Source organism: Cynocephalus volans, chromosome 1 (genome assembly GCF_027409185.1).
Source record: "Cynocephalus volans isolate mCynVol1 chromosome 1, mCynVol1.pri, whole genome shotgun sequence".
Taxonomy (NCBI): Eukaryota; Metazoa; Chordata; class Mammalia; order Dermoptera; family Cynocephalidae; genus Cynocephalus; species Cynocephalus volans.
The window spans coordinates 188,719,048-188,745,762 of NC_084460.1; the positions used below are offsets into that span (position 1 = coordinate 188,719,048).

The following is a 26,715-nucleotide window of genomic DNA, read 5'->3' on the forward strand; positions in this document are numbered from 1 at the left end:
CAATGTCCATGACACACGTTTAAGTTGCTGATGCCAGCTTGTGGACTCGTGGAATGGCAGTGACCGAATTTCCCATCCACACACTTCAAAGAAATAAATGTGAGGATGTATGTGTGTATGAAGCAGTCTCCTAAGGGGAAAAATAGTCAGTGGATATAAAATAGCTTTGAAAAGGAATTATGTTGAGACTTTTTTTTTTAACCTCTTTGAGGTACTAACAAAACAATAAAACTGTCCTAATAATTTACCTGTTAATAAATATTTTCATAAAGTAATCTTAGTCCATGTGCAAAAACAATAAACAGAGCTACTTTGCTTCAATGGCTAAGAGAAAGGGATTCTCAGTCTCAGCTCTTCCTTGCTGATGTAAAGGAATAAAACATAATTCTATGAGCTTTTTAATTTCTTCATGATTTTGCCTTGCAGAAAGTAAGAAGTATAATTTCAAGATATAATGGTGTATGGTGCATGTACTTATGCTTATGTATATAAGTGCATAGATATATGCATTATATTTATTATGAGAGCATTATGAGACCTTAAAGATTCATATAGTCCATGGCCCAGGTTGAGATTTTTGGTTTAAGGTTAACTAGTTTTTGAGATTAAATCCTGTCACTAACACATCTAAACGTGCATATTATATGCATATATTTATTTTATTCTGAGCGAAAAGGTGATATATCTTTGATTCTACCATCAGTACAAAAGTCTCATGTAACCAGATTTTAAGTCAACAAAAGGCAAAAAACCTTTCAATTAAAATAAAGCCAAAAGACTGCAAAATTTGACCATGATGTTTAAACTATACTAGGGACACCTTGCTCTGCTGCAGATTGGACATGCGCACCTCAGGTAAGAAACAGGCGCTACTGGGAGCTTCCAAGAAGCAATTTCCAGCCAAGTCTTTCTCCTTCTTGGTGAGTTTGCTTCTTTGTCTATCTGAGAAATTTCCACAGTAAAAATATCTGACATTTTTTTCTATTTTTATTGTGGGGACAAAATCCTTGTACTGTGGGAAACCTTTTCCTCATTTAACAACTTTTATTATCTGTTACAAGCAAAGTGTTTTTGCCACGTCTTGGGAAGGAAAAAGGGAACAAAACATGACCCAGGGTGAGTTTATAATTCCCACAGGGACACAGGAGCCCTGACTGTGGGACGGGGGTTCTCTAGGACAGGTCTAGGAACTGGAGGGGAGAAGAATTTCTGTGGAGAAGTCACGGGCTTTGGGAAAGGCCACAGGATGGCTCAGGACTTGGGGCAGCTGAGAAGGACGGGCGTGATTGCAGCAGTGGAGGGGCAGGGGCGTGTGTTTAGAACTTAGGGCCTGGGAGAGTGCGTGATGGCAGTGGTGGAGACAGACTTCCAGGGGAGCTGCTTAACCAGTGTCTGCGGGGCGCCATGGAGGAGGGAGACTGCAGGCCATTAAAAAGTGTTCTGCAACAGTTTGGGTGAAGATCTTGGACTAGAATGTGACAATGTTGTAGAAAATTGAATGGTGACCCCCCAGAATCGTATGTTCATATCCCAACCCCCAGAACCTGTCAATGTGATGTTATTGGGCAACAGGGTCTTTGCAGATAGGTGTGATTAAGTTAAGGATCTTGAGATGGGATCATCCTGGATTAGGGTGGACTTGAAATACAAGAACAAGTTCTTACAGGAGAAAAGAGGAGGAGACAGACACAGACACAGAGAAGGGCCACTGTGAGGATGAAGGCAGAGAGGGGAGTAATGTAGCCACAGGCCACTGAACTCCTAGAGCCACCAGGAGCGGGAAGAGGCAGGAGGGATCCTCCCCTGGAGCCTTCACAGCAAGCATGGCCCTGCTGACATCTTGATTGAGGACCTCTGGTCCCAGAACTATGGAGAATAAACTGTTTTAAGTAACAAACGTCATGGTATTTTGTTGTGGCAACCTTGGGACACAAATACAAAAGAAAAGAAAGGATGAGCATGAGAGACCAACATTTCAAAAAAGAAAGGCAATATGGACTGTTGGTGAGGATACGGAGTGAGAGAAACTCGTACACACCGCCAACGGGAGTGCAGAGGGCTCAGCCATTCCCAGCGCTCTGGCTTTCCTGAGCCATGCTGAAGGTGCACTCTCTCTATGATCCAGCACTTTTGCTCCTACACAAATGGGTGTGATTCTGCTTATAATAACAAAAAGACCAGATACACCCCACATACTCATTGAAAAAAGAATGAGTACACAAGCCGGCTGGTCTCCCAGTGGAACGTTATAAAACCGTGAGGAGTAATGAAGCACAGCTATAGACATCAGCAAGAGTGAATCTCATACACAAAATGTTGAGTGAGAAAAAACAATTCCTGGAATACATGCAATATGACACTGTATGAATTCCCAAAGCTGTAAAACTTACCAAAATTGTTTAAGGATAAATACAAATGTGGTACAATAGAAAGAAAAACAAGGAAATGATAAAATCAAGAGAGAAAGCCACAGGACTTTTGCTGAGGTTGTGCTGCCTAGGCTGGGCGTGAGCTCCTGCATTCTCCTCTGTTTTTCTCCCGTATGTCTCACAACTTGTGATCATGCTGTGTATGGACTGTGGAGCCAGACTGCTCCATTTAAGTTCTGGTTTTCCCACTTCCTAGTTGTGGTACCTTGGGAAAGTTACTTTAGCTCTTCGTGCCTCAGTTTTCTCATCTGTAAAATGAAAGTATGCACCTCATAGGGTTGTGCTGAGAATTACATGAGTTAAGTGGTGAGGATTACATGAGTTAACATGTGTGAAAGCTTCAAAGAGTGCCTGAGGCATGTAGCTCTATATAAGCACTAGCTGTTATCATTGTCATCATCATCATCATTGTCATCATCATCTTGTAAATAAAGCAGTTTGAAATTAAAAAAGAAAAAAGAAGAGACGTGCTGTGGATTGAATTTTCCCCCCAAACTCACTGAAGCTTGACCCCCATTGTAACAGTGCTAAGGGGGAGGGAAATCCGATTACACTATTCGAAAGGTGGGGCTTTTAAGAGTTGATTGGATCCTGGGAACTGTGTCCTGGTGAATGGATTGATCCAGTCATGGAGTCAGGGCATGGCTCTGATGGCTTTATAAGGAGGCGAATGAGGAGGTTAGGTCTCTTGTTCAGCCATTTCTCTCGTGGTGTGACACCCTGCATTGCTGTGAAGAGTCACCACCCAGAATAAGGCCCTTACCATGGGCAGGATAAGGATGGGAAGAGAACAGGATGAGCAGACCCTGACCAGACAGGCCTGGTGTGAGAGGGAAGTTGAGGCAGGGAGTAATGGGAAACGGGTCTGGAAGTCCCCAATTGTGGAAGGGAGACCTTGAACCCCAAGCCTAGGCATGTAGAGTTGGTCCTGGAGGGAGATGAGGAGCCCCTTCCAGAGAGCATGAGAGATGCTCAGACTCCCACCTGGAGCCCTCGGTGGTTCTGGAGGAGCCAGGCCAGAATCATTCTGGGGATGAGTGGCCTCCCGAGTCATGCTTGGGCTCCAGGTGACTGTTTTATTTTAATCTAGAACACCGAGGGAAGTGCACAAAGCAGGTGGGGCGGTGGTCAGTGGCATCCTTTAACTTGGCAGCCACCTTGGCCAGGACTCTGGGTTGGGGGAAGTCCCAACTGTGGAGGTAAGACAGTCTTCTGAGTGGCTTCCTCTGAAGTGATCCCCAAAATGCCTCTTGGATGTGGCCACTCATGGTGGCAAGTGTTTGATGAGACATTTCTAGCTCTGTGCCATGCCCTAGGTGAGAACAGGCTGTTGGCTGCCATTTTCTGTTTGAGAAATTTCATTAATGTAAATGTTCAGGGAGAGCAGTATGGCCCAGTGGTTGTCAGCCGAGCCCTGCTTCTGGAAGCTCTCCAGGGCTCGCTGCACCTGCAGTTGTGTGTGTGCTGGATTTCTGCTTGGTTTTCCTTCATCCTTCACAGTTTGAGTTTGGGGTTGGGAACATAATAATCTAGTGCATTAGAGCAGTGACCACGGCTTTCATCCACTTGAATGAGGTTCCTCCTTGTCCGTGTATGGACACACTAAGCACGAGCCAGCAGAACCCAGGTGCAAAGCCTGAGAGCACAAGGGAGTGAGAAGCTGAGCTGTTCGGCACATGATGTGAGCCTGGTCGGGCACAGGGGGCAGTTCAGCTAAACGTTTTTCATTGTCCTGTGTGAAAGTCTCCCCTGTGCCTTTTCTTAAGGGTCTGTAGCTTCTGGTTGGTGTTTCACTGTGATTTTTCTTTAGTGGAGGGTGGCTCCAATGTCATTCAACTTTGAAACATGTCCCAGGACAAACCTTTACTCACAGAAAAGGTGCCTGGAAGAACAAGAGCACCTTCCTGGTCTGGCAACTGCAGGTTGGAGGTCACCCTCCCTCTCTCACCCTTCCCCCTGCCTCCTGGGCAGCCACCACTTGGATTTGGCATTTTGAGGGCCTGCCACTGGATTTTTACATTTGGCCACGGGTTTAGAGAAGCCATCAGAGGGGATCCCTCCTCCCCAATGTCGCCCAGGCCAGGTGGTGTTGGGGTCAGTGAGGCTCCAGTGCCTGGGGAGCCACTGCTTGGGGTGGCAGTGCAAACAAGAAGAAGATTTGCACCAGCAGCTTCTGCCCCATGTTCTGCAGAGTACCTGGCAGGAGCCGCCCACCTTCCAAATCATGGCTCACCCGGTACCACATTAGCATTCAGGGATGGACATAGTGGAGCTTCAGGAGGCAGCAGGTGAGGTGTAAAATCCAGATGCCAGCCTTGCAGCAGTTGGTGAGGCTGGGGTTGCATCTGTCCAGCCCTGATGCAGGGGAGAGTCCCCCCAGCAGGAGAGGCAGGTGCCAAGGACAGACCAAAGACCAGGGTGGAGCCAGTTCCATGGGGAGAGCATCCTCCCAGCCACCGTGGAGGGGTGGGGAGTAAGCGGGGACCACTCGGGCTCAACTCAGCAAGGCAGGAATAATGCATGTTCTGCTGCACAGTTTCTTGTTCTCCCTGAAACTCTCCATTAAAGGAGCCCCTTTGGTTTGTATTAGGGAGAAATGCACAATATTTATGGCTGCGAGAGCTGCTTCTGCTCAGAGTTAGGCGCAGAAGCAAATGCAGTAGACTGAAGAGGAGGCCGGCAGGAAAGGGACTGGGGCGGGGGTGGGGGAGGTGGACGGATGGATGGACAGGCAGGACATGCTGACCTGAGGAACTACTGGACCAGGGTGGAGAGTCAGAAAGAAGCTCTAAGGAGAAAGAATGTGGGCCCTCCTGAGCTGTGGTCAGGTGACCATTTTAGGTGCATTAGAGCAGAGCCTGGAGGACCCACTAGAAAGCTGGCCCTTCTGTCTGTAATCCCACTGGCTACTGGAACAGAGCACCCATTAGAAACCCAGGAAGAGATTTTCACGGGCTGAGAAATGAATTCAGCTGTTCTCCTGGAGCCGGATGGACCTCCTGCCCCCAGCACTCCATGAAGGGGCAGACAGGGTGAAGTCTTCATTTCACAAGCAGTGCCTGCTCACTGTGACCCAGAAGCCCTCCTGTGTAGTCCCAGGTCAACTTTGAGGTTATCAAGCCCAACTTCCTGGACCTCACTCCTGTTACTGTTGTCAGCCTAAAGGCTCCCTTCCTATTTCAGCAGGTGCAAAAAACCGGAAGACAGTGGCTTGGTCAGGGGATGGCAGCTGATTAGAAGGCCCTTGGGCATTAGGGGGAGGAAGCAGGTAGGCTGGAAGAAAGATGCCACTGGATGTCACAGGAACATGGACTTTGTCCTTTTTGCCTTGAGGTTACTCTTGGGCAGGGAGGAAGAAGGGACACAAGACAGTTTGTTCCAACCAGGAGCCCCCTCAGCTCTGGGCTGACAGATGGAGACAGGGGCAGGGGACGAGTGCAGTATAAATGCCAGTATCCTGAGCAAAATCATGGTTTTGGGTGAAGAAACGGGTAATGCTGTGTAGTCTTCAGACTGAGGTTGATGTGATATGTGGAGATTATTTGGCAACCTTCTTGGTACTGTTGGCATAATTTAAATAATTGGAAGAATTTTTTTCTTAACTGTTCTAGCCAGGTTTAGAAGCTTGTGAAAAAGACCAGTTCTGCTTTTAGAAGTATAAAAATAGCGCAGGGATAGAAAAGGCTTCCTGCCTGACAGGCAGATGTAAATGACTTCCAGCTATATTTCAGTACCTGCACCAGGGCAGGGCCTCCACTGCCAGTGTTCTGATGAGCTAGCCAGCCTGGAGCCATGGTGTGTGGGTGCGGCTGTGTGTGCATGGGGTGTGTGTACATGGTGTGCTTGTGCGTACATGTGATTTTACATGATGTGTGTGCGTGCATGTGATTGTGTGCACATGGTGTGTGTGCGTGCATGTGAGCACATGGTGTGTGCATGTGTACATGGTGTATGTGTGTGTACGTGGTGTGTGTACATGGCGTGCTTGTGCATGCTTGTGATTCTGTGCACATGGTGTGTGTGTGCACACTTGTGATTCTGTGCACATGGTATGTGTGTGCATGTGTGGTTCTGTGCACGTGGCATGCATGTGTGCACACGGCAGACTCACTGCCTGAAGGGCCTGAGGGCTCTTTCAGTTGTAAATGACAACAAAAGGGCACAGGAAGCTGGAATGCCAGATAGAATGTAATCCATGAGCTCTTCTCTTACCCACTTGGGGCTGGAGTGTTTTTGTAGAAATCATAGCACGATGCCCAGAGACTGTACCCATTGTCTCCATTTGTTTTATTTGGGCTGTTTTTCTCTTTACTCCAGGCTGCCACCCCTCACCTGTTTAGGGAGGAAGTGGCCCTACTTTCATCTAACATCCATCCTGGTTCTCACGACTCCTGCCCCTCAGGGTGACAGAAACGGCATTCTGAATCCTTTCCTTCTCAACTGATGAGTTTATGCCCTGACTGATTCCACAGAGAATTTGGGGGTAAGATTTACAGTTCAGTGTTTGGGAACTTCTGTTATTTGGCAGGTGCCCACTTTGTTTTTTAGCCCATCTTTCTGCCTCCCCCAAGGTGAGCTGGCTGGAGCCTGGTGGCCCCGTCCGTTAGCTGTCGGCCTCCTGGAGGAGTGCTATCCACTGGGGAGGAGCCATTGGGAGTCAGGTGGCCCTGGCTTAGATCCAAATGTGGATATTCTGTGGGACCCTGGGCGAGCCCCTTGGTCTTCCCAAGCCTCTCCCCATCCTCTGAAACCTGGACGTGATGTTAGCTCCCTGTTAGGGCTACTGTGATCATTAAAGCAGATTAAATTACCTATGCAGAGGGCTTAGTCCCAAAAGGCTTCCCACACAGAAAGATGCTAATGTAGTAACGGGTGGTTTACCTGCTTCCCTCCTGCCGGGGGGTGGGTTTTCCAGCTGCTGCCCATGAGTCCACAGAGGGTGGGCGCTGTCTGCTGGGGCTGTGAGAGTGGTGGTCTGGAGAGGCTGGTTTGCCTGTACCACGTCCTCTTGGCTGGACTGTGGTGTCTGCACCTGGCCCCACTCACACTTTCCCACCAGAGCATCCAGAGACCCCAAGGGTTTCTGTGTCAGCATCAGAGTGGCTCTGAGTGCCCTGGCCCAGGAGCACTGGCTACAGGTAGCTGTGGTTCCAGGGGACCTGCATGAAATAGTGTCACAGTTAATATCCTGTCACGTTCTCTGGGACACTGACCCATGGAGGGACAGCAGTTCTCATGGTTACAACAGGCGCGGGTCAGCCCTCAGGAGTGCTTGGGACAGGGTTCCCAGGCAGCCCTATTCATCCCTCAGAGACCGACAGCTTCTTTGCACAAGCAGTATTTGGAGGAATTTGGGAGCGTTCCAGGAATGGGCTCGGCTCTTTGAAAATGATCACAAGCTTAATAACTAGATCCGAGATGTTAAACCTCACATCAATGCTCCTTGGTGGGAGCTCCAGCCTTCCAGGTACACCAGGACGCAGACAGGGTTCCTGATTTACACTGCTGCATCCATCCAGCTGTCACTCCTGGAATGAAGAGAGACCTTTGCCATCACTGTCCCATGGCTTGCACTTTCCAGCATGCCCTTTAGGGTAATGTTTTGTCTCTAATTGCAGCTCCAGCAACCGCCATTTATTAAACACTTCCACGTTCTGGGCTCCACAAGAAGCACTTCAAACACATGATCTTGTTTTGCCTTCAAGGCAAAACCCTTAAGGTTAAGTACCTTTTTCATGCCCATTACCACGTGGGGAAAATGAGTTTAGAAATCTGAAGAACTTCACCCAAGGTCGCACTGCTGACTAGAGGCTGCATCCCAGAGCCGGGATTTGGAGTCACCGGGGCCAGGCCCCAGACAGATTCCAGCAGAATGGCTTCTTAAAGCCCCCAGGAGGTTCCAGTGTGCAGGGAATGGTGTGAGCCCAACCGGGCTGGAGCCTGCATAGAGTTATTTCACATACAGCATCGACCTGATGTGGGCTGGTGCTGTCATTACAGAGGTGGGGCCCTGGGTACTATGAGCACAGCATTAGAAGGGGGTGTGCTTGGAGCTTGCTCATTGCGGGGCATGGATATGTGGAGGGCTGTCCACCCGCCTCCCAAACACTGCATCTTAAGCACGTTGCTGAAGTGGCTGGGAAGGGCATGGTAGTGACCCTGAGAGTGGACAGTGTTGAGACGTCCAGGCTTTGGCCAACCCCCTCACTCTGGCAACGTTCCCGTGAGGGCTCACAGCCTCCCACAGTGGATACAGTATTCCAGAAATAAGAATGTGTTTAAATTAGTAGAAAAAAAAGTCCCATGCTTTTGGATGTGAGTAAACTGGCCTCTGAGCCATATACACAGTTCAGAGACGTTGCCCAGCACCACGAAAGTGAAGCACCAGCCACTGTGCTCGCGAAGGTGTTCTCAGAAGAGTGCGGAGCTTCAGAAACCTGGAGTGCTGCATGTGGCAGGCGGTCTCATGAAAGAGCTGGTTGCAAACGGACAGCACCGGCATGCACAGGAGACATTCACATGCTGGGTGGTGACGTGAATGACCAAACACAACTTGGCCTTACTGGAGCCACCAAAGCATCCCCTCCAGATGCAGCTGCCTCCTCCCCACCCCGCCCCCACCTTCCTTCTCTTTTCCATCACTCAACTGATTAGCCGTTCCTTTTTTTGAGAATGATCTGGAATATATCTCTATGCTATCCAGATCAATCTTTCCATTGCTGTAATTTTCCCATCCCATGACATCGGCATTAATTTTCACCAGTAGCGTCAGAACATCTGGCTATAATTCCACCTTGCAGCAAAGAAAACAAAGGGAGATGGAGGGTCCCTGATGTATGTGGGCCTGGGCACGATGCTGTGGGGTTTGGTAGAGCCTTGCCTGGCAGAGCTAGAATATGCCTAGCTTTAGAATTCTGTGAACACGCTGTGCAAAATTTATCACTTAACAAAAACTGATGCATGTCCACTTAAACATTGCCTGTGCTCTGTGTTTATCACCTGCTGTTTCATATGATGTGCTTGGAACACGTTTCTCTTCAGTGGTCATTGTCTAGAACCAACTGGAAAACATCTATGTGAAATGGGAAATGAAAGATCTGCTCAGATTGAGAGGAAGTCTGTGCCAAGCTCTGTGCAGTGATAAACTTGAGTCTGGTTGCAATAAAGTTAACAATTGCCATGAGCATTGAATATGCCCACAGAATCCCATCTCCAGCCCTCATGTTAGGACCGCCTTGGACATTTCAGTAGGAACCCAAGCATTAACCTCAGCTACCACTGGGTTGTCGAAAGAAATTCAAGCCACATGTGACTCACGCCTAGTGAATTCTAGTGCTGGAAAGGACTTTGGAGAGGTGGCTTCTTTAATGATGGGGAAACTGAGGCCCAGGAAACTAGATAGCCTGTTCATGGCTGCTCCCTAGTCAGGAGCATGTCTGGAAGAGGTCCCACACTGCCTTAGAGCCTCTCTGTCTTGCTCTTTCTACTCCATAGGTCCCCCATGGAAACTCCAAGGCCAGTCATTTTTCTTTTCATGTTTAAGAGTGCAGACCTTAACCTCATTATGAAAAGTCTATACTGGGGACATGTTCTATCAGGCTTTTTGCCCACTGGACTACACGAAAAAGTCTGAGAGTGACACTGAGTTGAAGAAGGACTCCTGGCAGGGCTGCAGGACGGCAGCTTTCATCTCTTCTAGAACAACATGGGGCTTCCTTCTCAGACCCGTGGACTGTCTCATCAGACTTGCCCCTCGTGTAAGGTTGCTGGTTAAGAGGACAGCTTTACCTAACGTTGCCATAGGAAGAAGGGCAGCATTGTCCCTCATAGAATAGCCGGGAGGCCGGGCAGGGCATGAACAGGTGTGCGCAGGTGAGGGTGAGTGTATGAGTTTATTGTTGCTGCCATAACAAATCACTACAAACTTGGTGACTTAAAACAACACACATTTGTTATCTTACAGTTCTGGAGGTCAGAAGTCTAAAATTAAGGTGTTAGCAGGGCTGTGTTCCTTCTAGAGGCTTCAGGAAAGAATCAGTTTCCTTGCCTTTTCCAGCTTCTAGAAGCCCCTGCTTTCCCTGGCTGGTGGCCACTTCCTCCACCTTCAAAACCAGCAGTGCAGCATCTTCCAGTCTCTCTGTCTCTGACCTCTGCTTCACCGTCATATGTCCTTCTGCTGTTGACCCTCCTGCCTCCCTCTCTCCCTTATAGAGACCTTTGTGATGACATTGGGCCCACCTGGGTGATAGAAGACAATCTCCCCATCTCAAGATCCTTAATTTAATTCCATCTGCAAGGTCCCTTTTGCCATGTAAGGTAATATACTTACAGTTTCCAGGGACTGGGGGCAGGGGAGCATTATTCTGCCAACATATGAGGAGTTTCTCCAGCCATCCCTCCATCCAATCCTCTGTCCATCCTTCCACCCATCTCTCCATCCATCCCCCCACCCATCTCTGCATCTCTCTCTCCATCCATCTCTCCCTCTATCCTTTTCTCCATCCCTCAATCCATTCCTTCTTCCACCCAGAGTTTTCCTCACCCTGAGTCGCCAACATTCAAAGCCTGAAACCCACCCTGAGATTTGCAGTTGGGGTGGGGGGGCGTGCCTTGAACATGTTCCTGGTGTACCTGGTTGAGTTTTGGAGACATGGGCTAGAACATTCTACTAGAGAACTACTAGGGAACGGTCCCGAGGTCTGCCTTTCCTCTGGCTCCCAGGAGAGCAGGGCACCTGCTGGCAGCTGCCCTGGGGACTTCAGATGAGGGTTGCCCCTGCAGCTGGCTCTGGGGGTGGTGGCTTGGCACAGTGGCAAGTCCAGGCATGACAGGAAGAACAGCGATTGTACAGCTTTCCTATCAGCTGATACAGCAGCTGGTTGTTGCTTGTCATGCAAGGGAGGTTGCATAGGTCATTCCAGAATTCTGGAGAATTCTGAACCATTCAAGTTCAGAGCTCCTTGAGGCTGTGTCATGTTCCTCCTTGCTTCTGGGTGAAGATTCCAGTTTACCTTTCTCTTAGACCTGCTCAGACCTCCTCTTCTCAAATCCCGTTCCCCACAGAAGTGGCACGTCCCCATCCATGTCTGGCTTTTCTTCAACCGTGCAAATGCCCTACCTGAGAGCTATTACGTGGCAGCATTTGTGTTCTCTGGTGTTGCTGCTGTTGGACCAAACCCAGCTCCACAGATTTGGAGCAGTGGTCAGCAATCTACAGCTGGGGACCAAATCTGCCTTCTGCCTGGTTTTGTAAATAAAGTTTTATTGCAACATAACCACACCCATGTATTTATATATGGCTGTTTTGGTACAAAACAGCAGAGTTGAGTGATTGTTGACAGTATGTCCGCAAAGCCTGAAATACAGTCCTACACTGGATAATGATGTTTCAGTCACTTTCAGACCACACATATGACGTAGGTCCTGTGAGATTATAAGGCTGTACCATACAGCCTGGGTATGCAGTGGGCTGTGCCATCTAGGTGTGTGCAAGTGCCCTCTACGGTGTTTGCACAATGACAAAATATCCCAACGATGGTGCATTTCTCAGAATGTATCCCCATCATTAAGTGAAGCACGACTGTCATTTATGATCCAGGCCTTTACAAAAAGTGTGTCGACACCGTCCTAGAGGACTCGAGCCTTGTCACTGTCACCACGTCCAGCTGTCCTTTCAAGGGGCGTATACTGGGGGCTCCCTGGCACTGTGCTGGCCCTGGGACCTCGAGGTGAATCATGTGCAAAGCTTTTGTGGAGCTGGTGGTCGTCTTGACACACGTGCACCTGATGAGCAGTGTGGGTGAGCAGCGGTACCGAGAGCAGGGCCCACGGACATGTGCTCACCAGAGGTCACGGGCCTGGAAGAGGAGGAGTTGGGGTGTCTTCTCATTCGCAGGTGCCTCCTCCCCTTGATGGAGCAGCCCACAGGGCAGGAAGGGCAAAAGGTTGAAGATTTCCCTGATGATCCATGGAGGAAGGAGAGGATGCTCTGTGTTTCCTTATGGGTAAAGCTGGTGACAGGGGCTTAAAGACATTTAGAGCAGAAGCTTACCCCGCCCCTGCAGGCAGGATAGAGAGACGGGTGCGGAGCATTTCTGGGACCTGGCTTAACGGTGGAGGAGCTGGGGCCCGGCCCCTCTCCCAGGGCCTGAGGTGCTGGGAGCGTCGCATCCCTGCACCTGCCGGGGCTGGTCCCTGTGAGATGTGGACTGTGTGGCTGCACCGGGAGAACTGCGCCTGCTTTCCAGAGCACCTCTGAGCGGTTTTGTTTTGATTCTTTGGCATTTGAAAATATTTTCAAAAGAGCTCACCAAAATAATCTAAAACTGTGTTCTCTGCAAGGAGGACAGCGTGGCCTTTGCAAGCGTGAGTGGCATCCTTAGGCAGTCAAACACCTGGGGTGCCCGGGAGGGTCCTACCCCCTCCACATACACACACACACACGCACACCCGCTGGCAGCGCTGGAGATGAGGCAGGAAGCAGGACAGAGCCTCATCCCCTCTCAGTTCCCGCACTCAGCCCCACCCCAGCTTCTGCCAAGGAGCCGAGGAGAGGAAGACATCCAGCAGCAGGAAGAAAAAAGCTAGAGACAGCCCAGAAACTGGAAAAGCTCCGGAAAGTCTCCCCTCGCTGTGTCCCACGTGTGCTGCGGGCTCTTCCCTCGGCTGTGCTCTCTGTCCCGGTGTCTTCCGCCCTCTCTCATCCCCAACAAGAGGAGGGGAGCTCTCGCGGGCAGAGCCCACCGTGGCCCACCCCAGGCGGCTCACTGGAGTCACCGTGGCTGCATGTTCTCTAAGCAGGGAGGCATCCGAAAGGGGACTTCACACGTCCTGGTGCTCAGGGTGATGACAGTGTTGATTTTTGTGGTTGGAAAATGGACCTGCTGGCTGTGGAGTGACCGGACAGAGCAGGCGGGGACGGTGCAGTGTGTCTGATCGTCTCCTCTGGGACAGAATGTGTCCCGGTGAGAAAAGGAAAGGGCAGGGTTTGAAGCCTCACCTCGCATTTGCTGCCCGTGGGCGCAGGGTCCGCAGGTGCCTGTGAGGAGACCCGGCCGCCCCCTCACGCTCTCACCGCTGGAGACCTGGGCTTCTGTGCCTCGGGGACCTCCATTTGTGCCGAGACACCTCCTCACCGTGGGGCTTGGAGGAACACTCCGTGTGGCCAGAAGCCTCGGCATGCCGTCGGGAAGTAAACAACATGGGGTGGTGAAGTCACCTGCAGCTGCCGCCTGCTGGGCTTTGTGAACACAGGCGCCGTGTTGTCCCTGCTGTCCACTGCAGGTATTTTCACGGCACACTTAATTCCTGGAGAGGTCGGACCCTGAGCTATTGGTGTGGCATGTGACATTTGGACAAACAGGGAACAAGTCCCTGCTTCTCTGAGGGCGCCCACTGCAGCTGGCCCAGCTCAGCGCGGTTACACAGCATGCCTCTGTCAGTGTGGTGGGGACAGGAAGCCCAGTGATCGAGCCACCAGGGTCTCTCCAGAAACAGGTGCCCCTCCCAAAACTGCAGCTTGTTAAATTAATCCTGAGTGAGTCACTTGCTTGTTATTTTCAGCAGGTAACTGGGCTGCGGGGCTAATGGTTCCCAGGGCTCAGTGAGCAGACCCCCAATCCCATGGACGCTGACTGTGGGCTGCTTGGAAACCCATCCACTCAGGTTGCTTTGTTATTGGGCAGCCTGTGGAGGCAGGTGGCAGAAGTTTCTATCCCAAGTAGCTATAGGGAGCATCTGTTGGGTTGGGGATGCAAATTTCCCAGCAGATGCAGAAAGGGGACCTTAATGTAAACACGGCTTGGGTCCTCCCTACAGGACAGAAGACTTCCCACTCCCTGGCAAGATTTTTTTTTTTTAATCTAGGGTGTTTTGTGGAATGAAAAAGAAATCAAAGATAAGGGTCAGCTGGATGAGTGAAGAGCTCTTCAGATGGACACAGAGATTTTTACAGCCTTAGATTTCAGAAAGTCCCACTGCATCAGCCTGGGAACTGCCCTGCCCATGCCCAGGCAGCGACCTTGGCCTGTGGTGACCTAGGGTATTCCTTGTTCATGGGGAGAAGGGTGTGTAATTTCTTCCCATCCTCTACTAAGTATTTCATGCAACAGCAGACGAAATGCACATTCCTGGATTGAGATGACCATATTAATTCAGGGGGAACATGCCCACTCATAGGAGGAGGGAGGGACGAGGGGAAGCTGGCTGCCCCAACCCAAGACCTGTTCTGCTGGGCAAAGTCACTCGTGGTCCCAGATGCAAGAGCTGCCTCCAGGTTTGGCCAAAGTGGTTGGAAACTTAGCTTGGCTGCTGACCTGCTGTGTGGCCTTGGGCAGGCTATTAACCCTCTCTGAGCCCTTATATATCTGCAAAATATGAAGAACACAGTATTCTGCTTGTTGTGAGGCATGAATGGAATGTTACAAGCAAAGCTGGTGCCATGCGCAGCCGGAGTGATCATGAGCCCTGTACTGAAGATTCCCAGAACATTGGGCTGCTGCCCCAAGGGCTGGGCGGACTCACCAGGCCTTCTCCTTCGAGGGCATATGTCTGCAAAATGAGAAAAACTACCCCCCCCCCCCCCCCCCAGCCAGAGGTTACACCTGTGGGTTTTCTCTTTGTGAAGCACTGTGAGCTACCACAGGAAATGTAAACAGCTGGTTTCCTGAAATACACGCTGGTCAGGAATCAGCTCATCCCAGGAACTGCTGTATGGTGAGGGGTGTGGCCTGACCCAGTTGGGGTCAACAGCGGCAAACAGGGGCTCATGGGATTATTGGGGAGCAATTTCCCACCTCACGAGGGTTCTGTGATTTTCCCATGAGCATAAGAGTTTTGTCTTGCTTCCAAGGGAGCAAACTATCTTTTTTTCTTTGGGATAAAATGAATTGCTCTGTCTAAAGATCAGCACCCCTGGGGTTCTCCTTAAGATTCAAAGGCAATTCCACACTGTGTGCGTATATCATAACATCACTGTGAGCCCCATAATTATATGATTATAAATTTCAAAAATAAAAATGTTTTTAAAAACACTAGAGAAAATAAATAATCTAAATTATAGAAGAAAATAAACATAACAACAATAGGAAATGAAAGCAATTACCCTGAAGTGACAGGCAGGGGGCATGAAGGACTTCTCAGAGCTAGTCATGTCCCGTGTGTTGATCTGGAGGCTGCAAGCCAAGTGTGCTGTCTGTAGAGATGTATCAAGCTGTACATTTATGATCTGTGCCCTTTTCTACATATGTGCTATATACTTCAGTAAAATTTGCCCCCAAAAGTAATTACTCTGAAATAGCTATGACATGCAGGTTTTGATTGCCATTAACTAAGGGTTTACTGGTGACTGTGCCATGCACTTGGGGATGGGCTCATGCTCCCATAACACAAAACAGAGAGACACCAGCAGCCCCTCTAAAAACGTGACACACCAAAGAAAGTGGATCCTGCAGTCAGAGCTCAGGGACGTCCAGGCGGCTGGGCCTGCAGGGGTTCCTAGGCGTTACCTGCTGGCTCACGCCCCAGAGGTCTGTCCTGTTAGGAGGAATGGTTTATGAAGTGGCGCCAAGGCAAATGGTGAGGTCCAGGATGGTGGCTGTCACTCTGGATTCACTGTGCGAAGAGCCCACTTATGCTCAGTAGCTCCATGAACACTTCTTCTCAGTAGCCTCATGTGCAGGCACTGTTCAGGCACACAGACATGGGGACTGAGAAGTCAGTCCTGGTCACCTTTTCAGGGAGCTAATGTTCTCGGGACCTCCAGGAGCAATGATAGAGCTGGGAAGCAAGATAGGATGCGTGTTGGGGCAGTTGTCACGTGCCTGGGCTTGTGTCAGGCACTCAGCTTTGGGCTGGCTGCGTGGCCTTTAGGAGAAGCAGTCCTGCTCTAACGCTGTCTCCTTTTTTTCTCATGGTCACTGAAATTCAGGAAGTCTAGACAGGCTCTCTCTGAATCGCTAACGTTCTAAAAGTAGCTCATACTGAAGGCATAACTAAGGGAAGCCTTTAGTTTTCACCTAATGCTAAGTGTCACCAAATGTCTTTATCTGCGTGGTTTTTAAACACCCAGCAACACTTACTGAGTGTCTACACTGGGCCAGACTGAATGTTCAGACATGGAGATGTGAGGTTCCTGCTTTTCAGATGATGCTAGCCAGGAAAAGAGAAAAGGGGGTCAGGCGGGGTGGGAAGGTGTGTTTCCTGTGATCTGTAGTGGGTGGGCTTTCAGCTGTCCTTTAGCTCAGAGAACTGCACACTGCCTGCACACAGACTTTTAACCCTCCCTGATGTGTGCTGCTACACTGAATTCTGCAATTGACCATGACCGGCTATTATTGGCTGCAGAGAAAGAAAGTTAGAAAAGACAGTATTTTATCTGTACAATGTAATTCTAATAGGCCAGTAGTTTGTCTTAAAAAGTATGCCCTGTTAAATGCCTTGGAGAGGTAGGTCAATATTTCATTCTGTTCTGTTCAACAGCCTAGAAGGCATCTATGAGATTAAAATAAATTTTAAAAATAAAATTTAAAAAAATTCTGCCCCTGGTACTTTTATAGTGAGTAAGCTCCAAAGGACCAGCATGCTCTGACTCCCAGTCCTCCCGAGTATGGGTGACCACAGGGAACTGCCATGAAAGGGCGGCTGTGGACCCTGAGGCTGCCACGGAGGCTCCAGGAGCCCTGACTCTTCTCTGGTCACTGATGTCTGTGGCCAGGACAGACCTATCGCTGCCCCTCCCGGGCTACTTGTATCATTCTCTCATCTTTGTCTGCCCCTCCCCACTGTGTGATGTTGACACCCCTGGGCACTACAGTGCACCCACTGCCAAATCCCCCATATGTTGTATAAAGAAATAAGGATTTTCATAGCCTCGTTGGGTGCTTGTTTACTTCCTAGGGAAATAAAGAGGATGCTAGAAATCATCTTGCACAGTTCCCTCTTATTGTAGATATTGGTGTTAGGACCCCATGAAGAAATGTAACCTGCCGTGCAGCTCAGGGAGTTCATTCCTGAGCTGGGGTCTGGCACCCAGACTCCTCTGAGACCCCACTCTCTCCTCTGGTTCTGGATGCCCCCTCCTCCTGCTTTCCTCCATTTCTCAGAGGGGCCTAACTTGACTTAGGGCTTTTTTGCTCTTGACTAATTGACCATGGGTTTATGTCGCCTAAGAAGGTATTAAGCTACGTCATGTCTTCTTAGCAGGCAATGCTCAGAGAAAACATCGCAATTGATAAAGACTTTGGGTTAGTGCAGGGATGGGGAACAGGCAGTGATTAAACATAAATGAAGAGCAGATCTCACCTCCTCACCCGTCCCGGCTTGGCTCTCTCATAGATTCTGGTCTGGGGTGTTCATCCACGTTTTCTGTCTGGGCTCTGATCTGGATTCTGGTCTGAGTTATGGTCTGGGTTCTGCTCCAGTTTCTGTCTGGGTTCTGGCCTGGGCTCTGGGTTCCCCTCTGGGTTCTGCTCCAGGTTCTGTCTGGGTTCTGGTCTAGGTTCTGAGTTCTGGTCTGGGTTCTATCTGTTCTTCCCTGGATTCTGGCCTGGGTCTTGTCTATGTTCTGGTCTCAGTTCTGGTCTTGGTTCTGTCTGGGTGCTGGTCTGGGCTCCACTGGGTTCTGTTTGGGTTCTGGTCTGAGTTCTGTCTAGGTTCTCTCTGGGTTCTGTCTGGGTTTTCATCTGTATTCTGGTCTGGATTCTGTTCTGAGTTCTGGTCTAGGTTCTGTCTGGGTTCTATCTGACTTCTCATCTCAGTTCTGATCTGGGTTCTGATCTGGGTTCTGTCCGGGTTCTGGTCTGGGTTCTGTCTCAGTTCTGATCTGGGTTCTGGCTTGGGTTCTGTCAGCTCTGTCTGGGTTCTAGTCTGGGTTCTGTCTATGGGTTCTAGTCTGGGTTCTGTCTGTGTTCTGGCCTGGGTTCTGTCTGGGTTCAGGTCTGGTTCTGTCTCTGGGTTCTAGTCTGGGTTCTGTCTTTGGGTTCTGTCTGTGTTCTGGTCCAGGTTCTGCTCTGGCTGCTTTAAAGGCTGAACTTGGCACCCTCCTGGGGCTGGTGGTACTCTGTGGCCCTGTCTCTAGGGTGACTTTTGTACTTGTCTTCTGGACACTCACCATTCCAACCAGAAGAGCAGCATGGGATGTGCACCTGCCTGCCCGTGTGACAAGAGTGGGCCAGGTCAGGGAGGCAGGCAGCATGCACATTACGCCAGGAACTGGGCTGAGCAGGACTTCCAGGCAGGAAAGCAGGGTGGGGTGTTGGGATTGAGATGGTCCTATCTCTGTTACAGTAGGGCATTCAGCTCCTGGCTGAGGCTCCCAAAATCTGTTACCAAATCCAAATCCAGCTGCCTGTCCCCAAACAAAAAACAAACCCTAAAGCCAAATGGTTGGTGGAACATGAAGTCAGCTCCATTTAGGAATAACCTGAGGAGCGGTGTTGGCCTGACCCATCCTCCCAGTAAACCTGAAGGAGAATTGCCAGACAAAGCCATCTCAGAGACTCAGATTTACCCAGGGTTTTTTTAAAGAAGGGGAAGAGGGATTGGAACATGGGAAATAAAAAGCAGGAGGGAGGGGGGTGTGTAAGGGGCCATGTGCAAATTCTCCTCAAGGATCCGTCTGGCTTCTGTTCTGTCCTTGACATTATCTTAGGGTCCCGCAGGATTCTGATTTGCTTTGGGGTGGAATCAGCATAGCTTTATTGATGTCTTCCTTGGTTTCCCAGGGTCTGGGTAGTGTGCGTCTTATGACAAGTTTGCAACTCCAGGCTAACTAGAAAACAACTTTACATTTATGTAAATAATGTCACCTCGACCAATAACCAAGGCTCAAATATCAAATAACCATGGAAAAAAAGGGAAGTCAGAGAAATGCATGCTAAGAAAAAAACCTGTGTCTTTTAAATTTTTCCTAAAGCCCATGTGGTTTTAAGTTCCAACATGCTTTAGTCTTGTTCACTGAAACATCCTCGTTTTACATTTCTGTAAGGGGAACCAAATGCAGAGCTCTGCGGCGAAGGCTGATTTCATCACATCAACATGAGATGTGTGCTGGATACTCACAAACCCATCTACAGTGGGACACCTCCACCTGGTGGTTCCTGGGTTCCTCCACCTCATGCTGCATTTCAATGTGTAGGTCTTCGCTGGTGCGGGCCCTGGCTGTCCCCTTACCAGAGTAGGACAGATGGAGCTTTACTGGACTTTGGTTCCCATTGCTATTTCATTCCCAAGTGCATGCTTGTTTTTGTTTTCCAAAGAAAAACATGTTTCTAACATTAGAGCAGTGCAGCCCCAAGCTGGTTTCTTGTATTCTCTGCTGCTGGAGCCCACCAGGGCCCACACAGAGAGGACCCTTTGCAGCCACAGACACAGGCACTTGCTGTCCCCCTAGAAGCCAGCTGTCAGCCTGGCAAGGTGAGGGTCGTCAGTTTAGCACAGGGGTCAGATCCACAATGCCAGTTTGCTGGTTCTAAACGCAGGGCCACACCCCCTTCCCTGCATACTCCATAGAAGAGCTGTGGGCTCCCAGCCTGCACTCCCTGCCTGTGCCTGGGATCCTGGCGGTGGGCATCATAGCTTGTGTGAGTGTCCTCTGTCCAGCACTGTCTTCTGGTGCCCCAGTGTGGACCACAACTCCAAGGGCCAGCCCAAGGCACTGTCAAAGCAGGGAGCCCTGAGGCTGTGCCCAAGCAAGACAATGGAGCTGCCCGGGACTGAGGGAAAAGGCCCTTTTCAGAACCCCAGTCAGGGTAGCTTGGGTTCCAAATTGCCAGTGATCATCTTGGTGACCCATCTGCATCCTCTGGCAGCTTCTAGCTTATGGGGGACCAGTTGGGGACCAGCTCAGAACCCTGAGAGAAAACAGCTTAAGGGAGGGTTTGGTCAGGAGTAACCCGCATGCCTACCAGAATAGACAAGAGGCGGTAATGAGCTAGTGCCAGTACTTAGCACTCCCTTGGCGATGTCATGCAGGTCCCTGGGGGCGTGGCTCCCCAGAGAGCCTGGCCCCCCAGAGGGCCTGACCCCAAGCCACAGAGCTCCATATGAGGAGCCCACCTCACTGGGAGCATGGCCCGGCAGAGGGAGGGCCTCTGCTGTCCCCAGCTCCTCTGTCTGTGGTCCCGTGAGGAGCAGCCGCGGCTGAGCATGTAGGCTGTTCTGTGTGCTGCAAGTTTGCTAGCCTGTCCTCACCCCAGTGCCAGCAGCTGGGTTCATCTGAAACTCTGTACTGCTCTTCCAACCCCATCCCTCTGTTCCTTTGCCCCCTTTTTCCCACTGGATGGCTTTCTTGGCCCCCCTAGGGTGACAGCCACTCTGCTGTCTGTAATGAGCAGAACCACAGGCCACAAGCTTCCTGACCTGTCTCCGCTTCTCTCCACCTCCCTTAAACAAGGCCTCAGGGACTCCCCATCCAAATTAAGGTGGTTCCTGGTGACAGGCCGGAATGTTCAGGCACCCCCTCTGTGAGACGCAGGAAGACGGCAGGGAGAAATCCCCCCAGGACTGGGGCTTTCGCAAACATGCAGTTCTGGGTGTCCAGCCAGTGACTGCGGAGAAAACCTAAAACACGGGGCTGGGCCAAGTACCCCACATGCCCCTGTCTTCCTAGGTCCCTTTCATTGTTATGTGTGGGAGCTTAAATTGTGTTCACATGATTCTTGACAATGTTAGAGTGCATTCTGATCTGATACTACATTGAGACATGTCTCTGAACTGGGAGTCTTCATCTATGAATCCAGTTTTATTCTTTTATCGCACATTTTATTTTATTCTTTTATAGGACACTTTTATTTTATTCTTTATAGCACATTTAAACAGTCTTCTTGGAAAAAAAAATTAATGTGGCTTTGCTTGGGATGTATAGCTTTTTCCCAAAACAAAGCTCTCAGATGGAGAGACTTGGCAGAGATTCCAAAGCAATTTGATGTAACTGCAAAATGGTAACCTCCTTTAATTATTAATTAAGCAATTAATAATGTATTGATTGTTTAATTATAAAGTAATTACTTATAAATAAATTGTTTATAAATAATTTACATTTACATAAATACATTAAGTATAAATAAATCATGTGTAAATGAAATGCTAAGTGGATTATTTAATTAACACAGGCATGCATGTGGCAGCATGTGGAGGAGCACGGGGCTGGTGGGACAACCCTGCCAGGCTCTGCTCACACCGGCTGCAGGGCCTGGGCAGGTCTCCAGGCCCACCGGACATGGCTTCCTCCTCCTGAAGTGGGAGTGGTAGATTCCTGGCAGACTAGATAATGTACGGGAAAGCGCGTGGTACGCTCTAAAAAGTGTTACATTTGTACTGGTAACCATGATCAGGATTATCGCCTGTGAAATGTGATTGAGGAAGTAGGCAAGGGCATAAAAAAGACACAAGGTCCACTTTCTTGCTAGAATGCGGCATTTTATACTACGGCATGACAAATGTAGCCAAGTGTACCTGTGTGTTTGCATACACCACATACATCAGGGGTAAAACAAAATGAACCCTGTGACAGCTGGAAAATGAATATGATCTGCTTTTTGCAGGATACAAGACCCTTCTGAAAGGAATTTCTGGGAAGTTCAACAGTGGAGAGCTGGTGGCCATCATGGGTCCTTCTGGGGCTGGGAAGTCCACGCTCATGAACATTTTGGCCGGATACAGGTGAGAGGATACAGAAAGCTGGGAAGATGCAGGGAGGGAGGCCCTCGTCTGGGGCACCCCCTCCCCAGGCTTCGGAGGTGAGGAGCAGAAGAGGGGGTGAAGGCTTCCTCTCTCCTTGGTCTTGCAGGGAGACCGGAATGAAAGGGGCAGTCCTCATCAACGGCCTACCCCGGGACCTGCGCTGCTTCCGGAAGGTGTCCTGCTACATCATGCAGGATGACATGCTGCTGCCACACCTCACCGTGCACGAGGCCATGATGGTGAGCCCCCCCGCCCCCCAGTGGGGTTCCAGTGCCAACGCCAGGCTTGCTGTCAGGACAGCTTCATAACACAACCCCCCAAGACCACGAGTTCTAATGGACCTTGTCTGTCAATGTCGTGGTCTGAGAAGGTTATTACTCAACCAACGTGGGTGATCATTTCAGGGCAACCACAATCCTATTTCCCGTGGGCTGAGACTTTCCTTCCATCGGCCACCCTCGAGTCTTCCTGTGTCTTTGGCCAAGTCCCAGCTCACTGGGTGTCTTGGTTAGGGCCCCAAGGGTCTCATCTCCGATTCACCTGCCTGCCAGGTGGGGGAATGAAACAAGCACCTGCTGAGTCCTGGGCCCTGCGTGCATGCAGCTCTGCACAGTCACCAGATACATAATCTCAGGGAAGCAGATGTGAGGCTTGGCCTCGGAGGGTTGAACAGGGAGCCCAGGGTCTCACGGCTGCTGACTGCCACGTGGGGACTCGGAGGCTGACCTCTCTGACTGCAGAGGGTCACCGTTAATTGCCAAGCTCGATATCCTTGCTATGCAGTTGCTTGACCTCCACAGCCTCAGTTTCCTCATCTGCAAGACCGTGCAGGGTTGGTCTGAATAATGGATGGGATGATGCCGGGAAGGCAGGGAAGAATCCCGGCATAGAGTCGGTGCTCAGTCAATTCCTGCAGTTATTACAACTCGGTCAGTTTCTTTTCACTCCTAATAAGTCCTCCCACAGTGTCTTCACTGAAGTCCTCTGTGGATAAGTCCAGTACTTTGGAGTTTAAAAATACCTCCTCCTCTTGTGGTCACAGAAGCATCCAGGTGGTGTCCTATACAGTGGGTTTCCGGAACAGCCTGGCTGCGCTCTTTGAACACACCACGACCCAGCCAAGTGCCTGACTCTGGGCTTCCAGGGCCATTTTTAAGGAAGCCCAACCCACAGGGACTGAGACCACACTGACCTAGTTATGGGCAGTGGAAGCCACTAGAATGCCTCCATGAGGAGGTTTGAAAGTCAGCCCGCAGCTCTGGTTGCCCTCATGGCTTGCTTGTGTCGGGGCTGTTTTTCTGCTTTCTCTTCATCCTCTGCATAAAAGAATTCCTGGCCCCTGTGCCTCTCCTGGCACCTTTGGGGCCATTCTCAGCCTGTCTGCTCTGCGCTTTGGTTAGCAGATGGGGCATTTGCCGTGGTTTCCCACCTGGAGAGGTCTTGCCCTGCACGCCTGGCTTGGATCAGGCAGAGCTTCCTCCACGGCGTCAGAGAGAGGCAGCCACGCGTGTTATGTGGAGGGCCGTTCCCTGGCCTTCTTAGCTCAGCAGAGAGAAGCAGGTGAAGAATCAGACGTGTCCTGCCCCCTAACCTGCCTCGTGGGAACAGAAAGAGAGGGCCCTGTGAGGTTGTTCTCTTTCATCTTCCCTGGCACTGAGTGTCCTGCAGGTGAGGGGACACCTCTCCACAGGCTCAGCCTACCCCAGCAGCTGTGCACTGGGGAGCCCTGATGTTTATTGGACTCCACATGAATGTTCTGATGGGCACAGAGGACTTGCAGGGAGTCTGCAAACAAACAAGGCAGCCCCATGATGCTTTTCATTACACTCATGCCCACGTCCCATGTGTTCAGTAAGCGCAAGCTCTACACACAACCTACTGATTCTTGGATGGCTAGTGCAGCTGGGGTGACCTGAGCTCACCTTCTCAGAGAGTCACTGAGTGAACATGTGGTGACTCATTTGAGAGCTTTCGCTTTGACTTCCTAGCCTTTTCACTGCCTTCTCTTGCAGACACGATGGGTGACTCCTGGGGTTGTCTCTGCTCTCTCCCAACCTTGTCATCAGACTCTGCTCTGACATACATCCATTTTCAGAATTCAATTCAATTTTAGATATTGATTTTGAGAGTTCACAAAACCTCTGAGAAATACTTCCAGCTCAAGGCTGTCACACCTTTTACCACTCAAGGTCCTGTCTCACACATAGGAGTGACACAGGCTGCTGAGTCCCGGTCACATATTAGACATAGCTGTGCTTTGTTATATGCTGCTTCTGGCCCTCACGACCACCAGGCAGACCAAGAAGTGACCCTCAGTGTCACATAGAAAGCAGCAGGCTCTGCCAGGGGGACATGGGCCTGGCCCTATCTGGCTCTGGGGCCCAGGACTCTTGCCACTTTCCCTGTTCCTCCATCTCCCATCTGATCCTCACAGTAACTTCACTGGCGATGAGGTGGTGGGTTTTAACCTCACTCTCATGCCCATGAGGAAACTGAGGCTCCTTGTTTGCCCAAGGCCACAGCAGTTCGTAGAGCAGAGCCAAGGCTGACATGGAGTATGGTGATTTCTACACAGGGTTTTACTAAGCAGGGTCAGGGGACCAGTGGTGTGCTGGTAAATGGGACCTCAAAAAATGAAACAAAATCACAACAAAGAACAGTATCCCAACAAATAGCACTTGCCAATTTAAGTGGTGTAAATATTCCCACTGTGGACAATTTCCAGCTATCAGTGGTTTGACAAGTGACTTGTGGAATTTCTAAATATCCACTGCTGGTTGCAGCCCAGGTCTTCAAGCCTCTGATGCCTGGGGTTTCTTCTTCTCTAAATTGCCCACATCTAACTTCTCTCACGGGTGTATCAGAGAACTGGACTGAGACAACAGGGTGCATCCCAGACAGTGTGCTCTCCTATGACCCTACCTTGATTAAACCACGGGAAGTGGGAACCCAAAACCTCCTTGGGTTTTCCGCAGTGGTTGGGTAGCTCTGGGCTCGCAGTGTGGCTGTGCGAGGCTGCCCCAGCCAACAGCCGCCCGTTCTGCCTCCACACTGTCATCCCTGTCCCTGCAGGTGTCTGCACATCTGAAGCTCCAGGAGAAGGATGAAGGCAGGCGGGAGATGGTAAGTATGTTGCTCTGGGCTCAGTGGTCCAGAGTGTGCAGGACGTTCATGTGGGAAATGTGTATGGGGGGCTCTTTGGTGCTGGCTTCTATTTGCTGGTCTGTTTCACCTGGTCTCCTGGGAGGCAAGGTGACATCTCAGGGTATACCATGGCCTGCAGCAGCTCAGGTCCAAGACAGACGGCTCTGGGGCAAGAGGCACGGCTGAGTCTGACCCAGGAGTGGCTGCACTAAAGTGGCAGGGATGCAGCAAGACAGTGGCCTTAGTGCTCAGGTGGCCAGAGAACGTGGACCATGTGGCTAGACCATGTGCTCCACCCCTTTAGTGTTTAATGCACTTCATATTAATTCAATTGTTTTTATAGAAGAGTAACAATGAAGACAGTCACTCGTTTAAAAATAACCACTCTTCACCCACACACTTGCAAGAAGTTTGGTCCTTTCCTGTTATTAACCAGTCTTTAAAAAAAAAGAAAATAAACACGTTTCCAGGAGAACTAATGCTTTCCAATCCCTTTTACCCCTTTTTTTGGTTCCCTAAGCCCCCAGGGAGCAGGTGAGTAGAGCCAGCTGGAGCACCAGAAAGCCGCAATAGGGAGAGGGACTGGTCTATGTCCACACATTGTCCAAGGGACTCTCGACTCCTCTTCACACTACAGCAAGGGCTGGTGGGATCTTCAGTGTAACACAGAACTTGGTGAAATCCTACTTGTATGACATTACCTTTGTCCTCTAACGCCTGGCAGGACCTCAGTCCAGCAGCCGGTAGCGTGGGATTTGCAGGGTTAGTGCCAGCGGCACGATGCAGCCCTTCATGCTTTGGTGTGAAATGGAATAATTAACAGCACACAGCTGAACATACAGAGGCAGCATTAACAGCAAGCTGCTTACATCACTTCCCCCTCCTGCCACACATAGTAGTTAACATTGAGTAAATTTAAACCACTTTGGCATGGAAAAAAGTGTTGGATAAACTTAGGCTCCTTCCTCTCTGCACTGCATGCTCCAGAACTCTTGGGATTCAGCCCCTGCCACCTGGAATGGTGAGGAGAGGGTGTTAACACGCATAGTGCAGGTGGACAGAACCTGATTTCTAGGAGAAATACAACAATTCCTTGTTGCTACAGAAAATGTTTCATGTGGAACTCTTTACATCGAAAGGAGTAAAATGGATTAAAGGAACCCAAGATAGAGAAGATGTGGAAAATGTGAAAACCACGTGTGTTTCTGTCCCTTTATGGAGGCAAAAGGACTGACCGGGCTTGTGACTCTTGTACAGGTTGGAAGCAGAGCTGTCTGGTCACTGAGCTTTTCTGAACAGAGTCCCTTAGACAAACAGACATTCCTCCCCCCCTCATCCCCCGTACAGCATCTCCCCTGCCTTCTGCATCCGCACCTGACCGTGTCGATTACACCAAGTTATGGAAGACCAGTATCTTGGGCTGATCCCCTCAGGACCTCAGAATTGACTACATTTGGAGATG

General features: G+C 50.1%; 1 protein-coding gene across 2 annotated transcripts in view; it reads left to right on the forward strand.

Annotated features, from left to right (window-relative positions):
* The window catches only part of ABCG1 (ATP binding cassette subfamily G member 1), a 66,657-nt gene that overhangs the window by 24,499 nt on the left and 15,443 nt on the right, over window positions 1-26,715 (forward strand). For both annotated transcript variants that reach the window (XM_063090663.1, XM_063090673.1), the window contains 3 exons: window positions 21,971-22,088; window positions 22,216-22,348; window positions 25,182-25,232. In XM_063090663.1, the coding sequence (XP_062946733.1) occupies window positions 21,971-22,088; window positions 22,216-22,348; window positions 25,182-25,232 (302 nt within the window). The remainder of the gene's footprint in view (window positions 1-21,970; window positions 22,089-22,215; window positions 22,349-25,181; window positions 25,233-26,715) is intronic.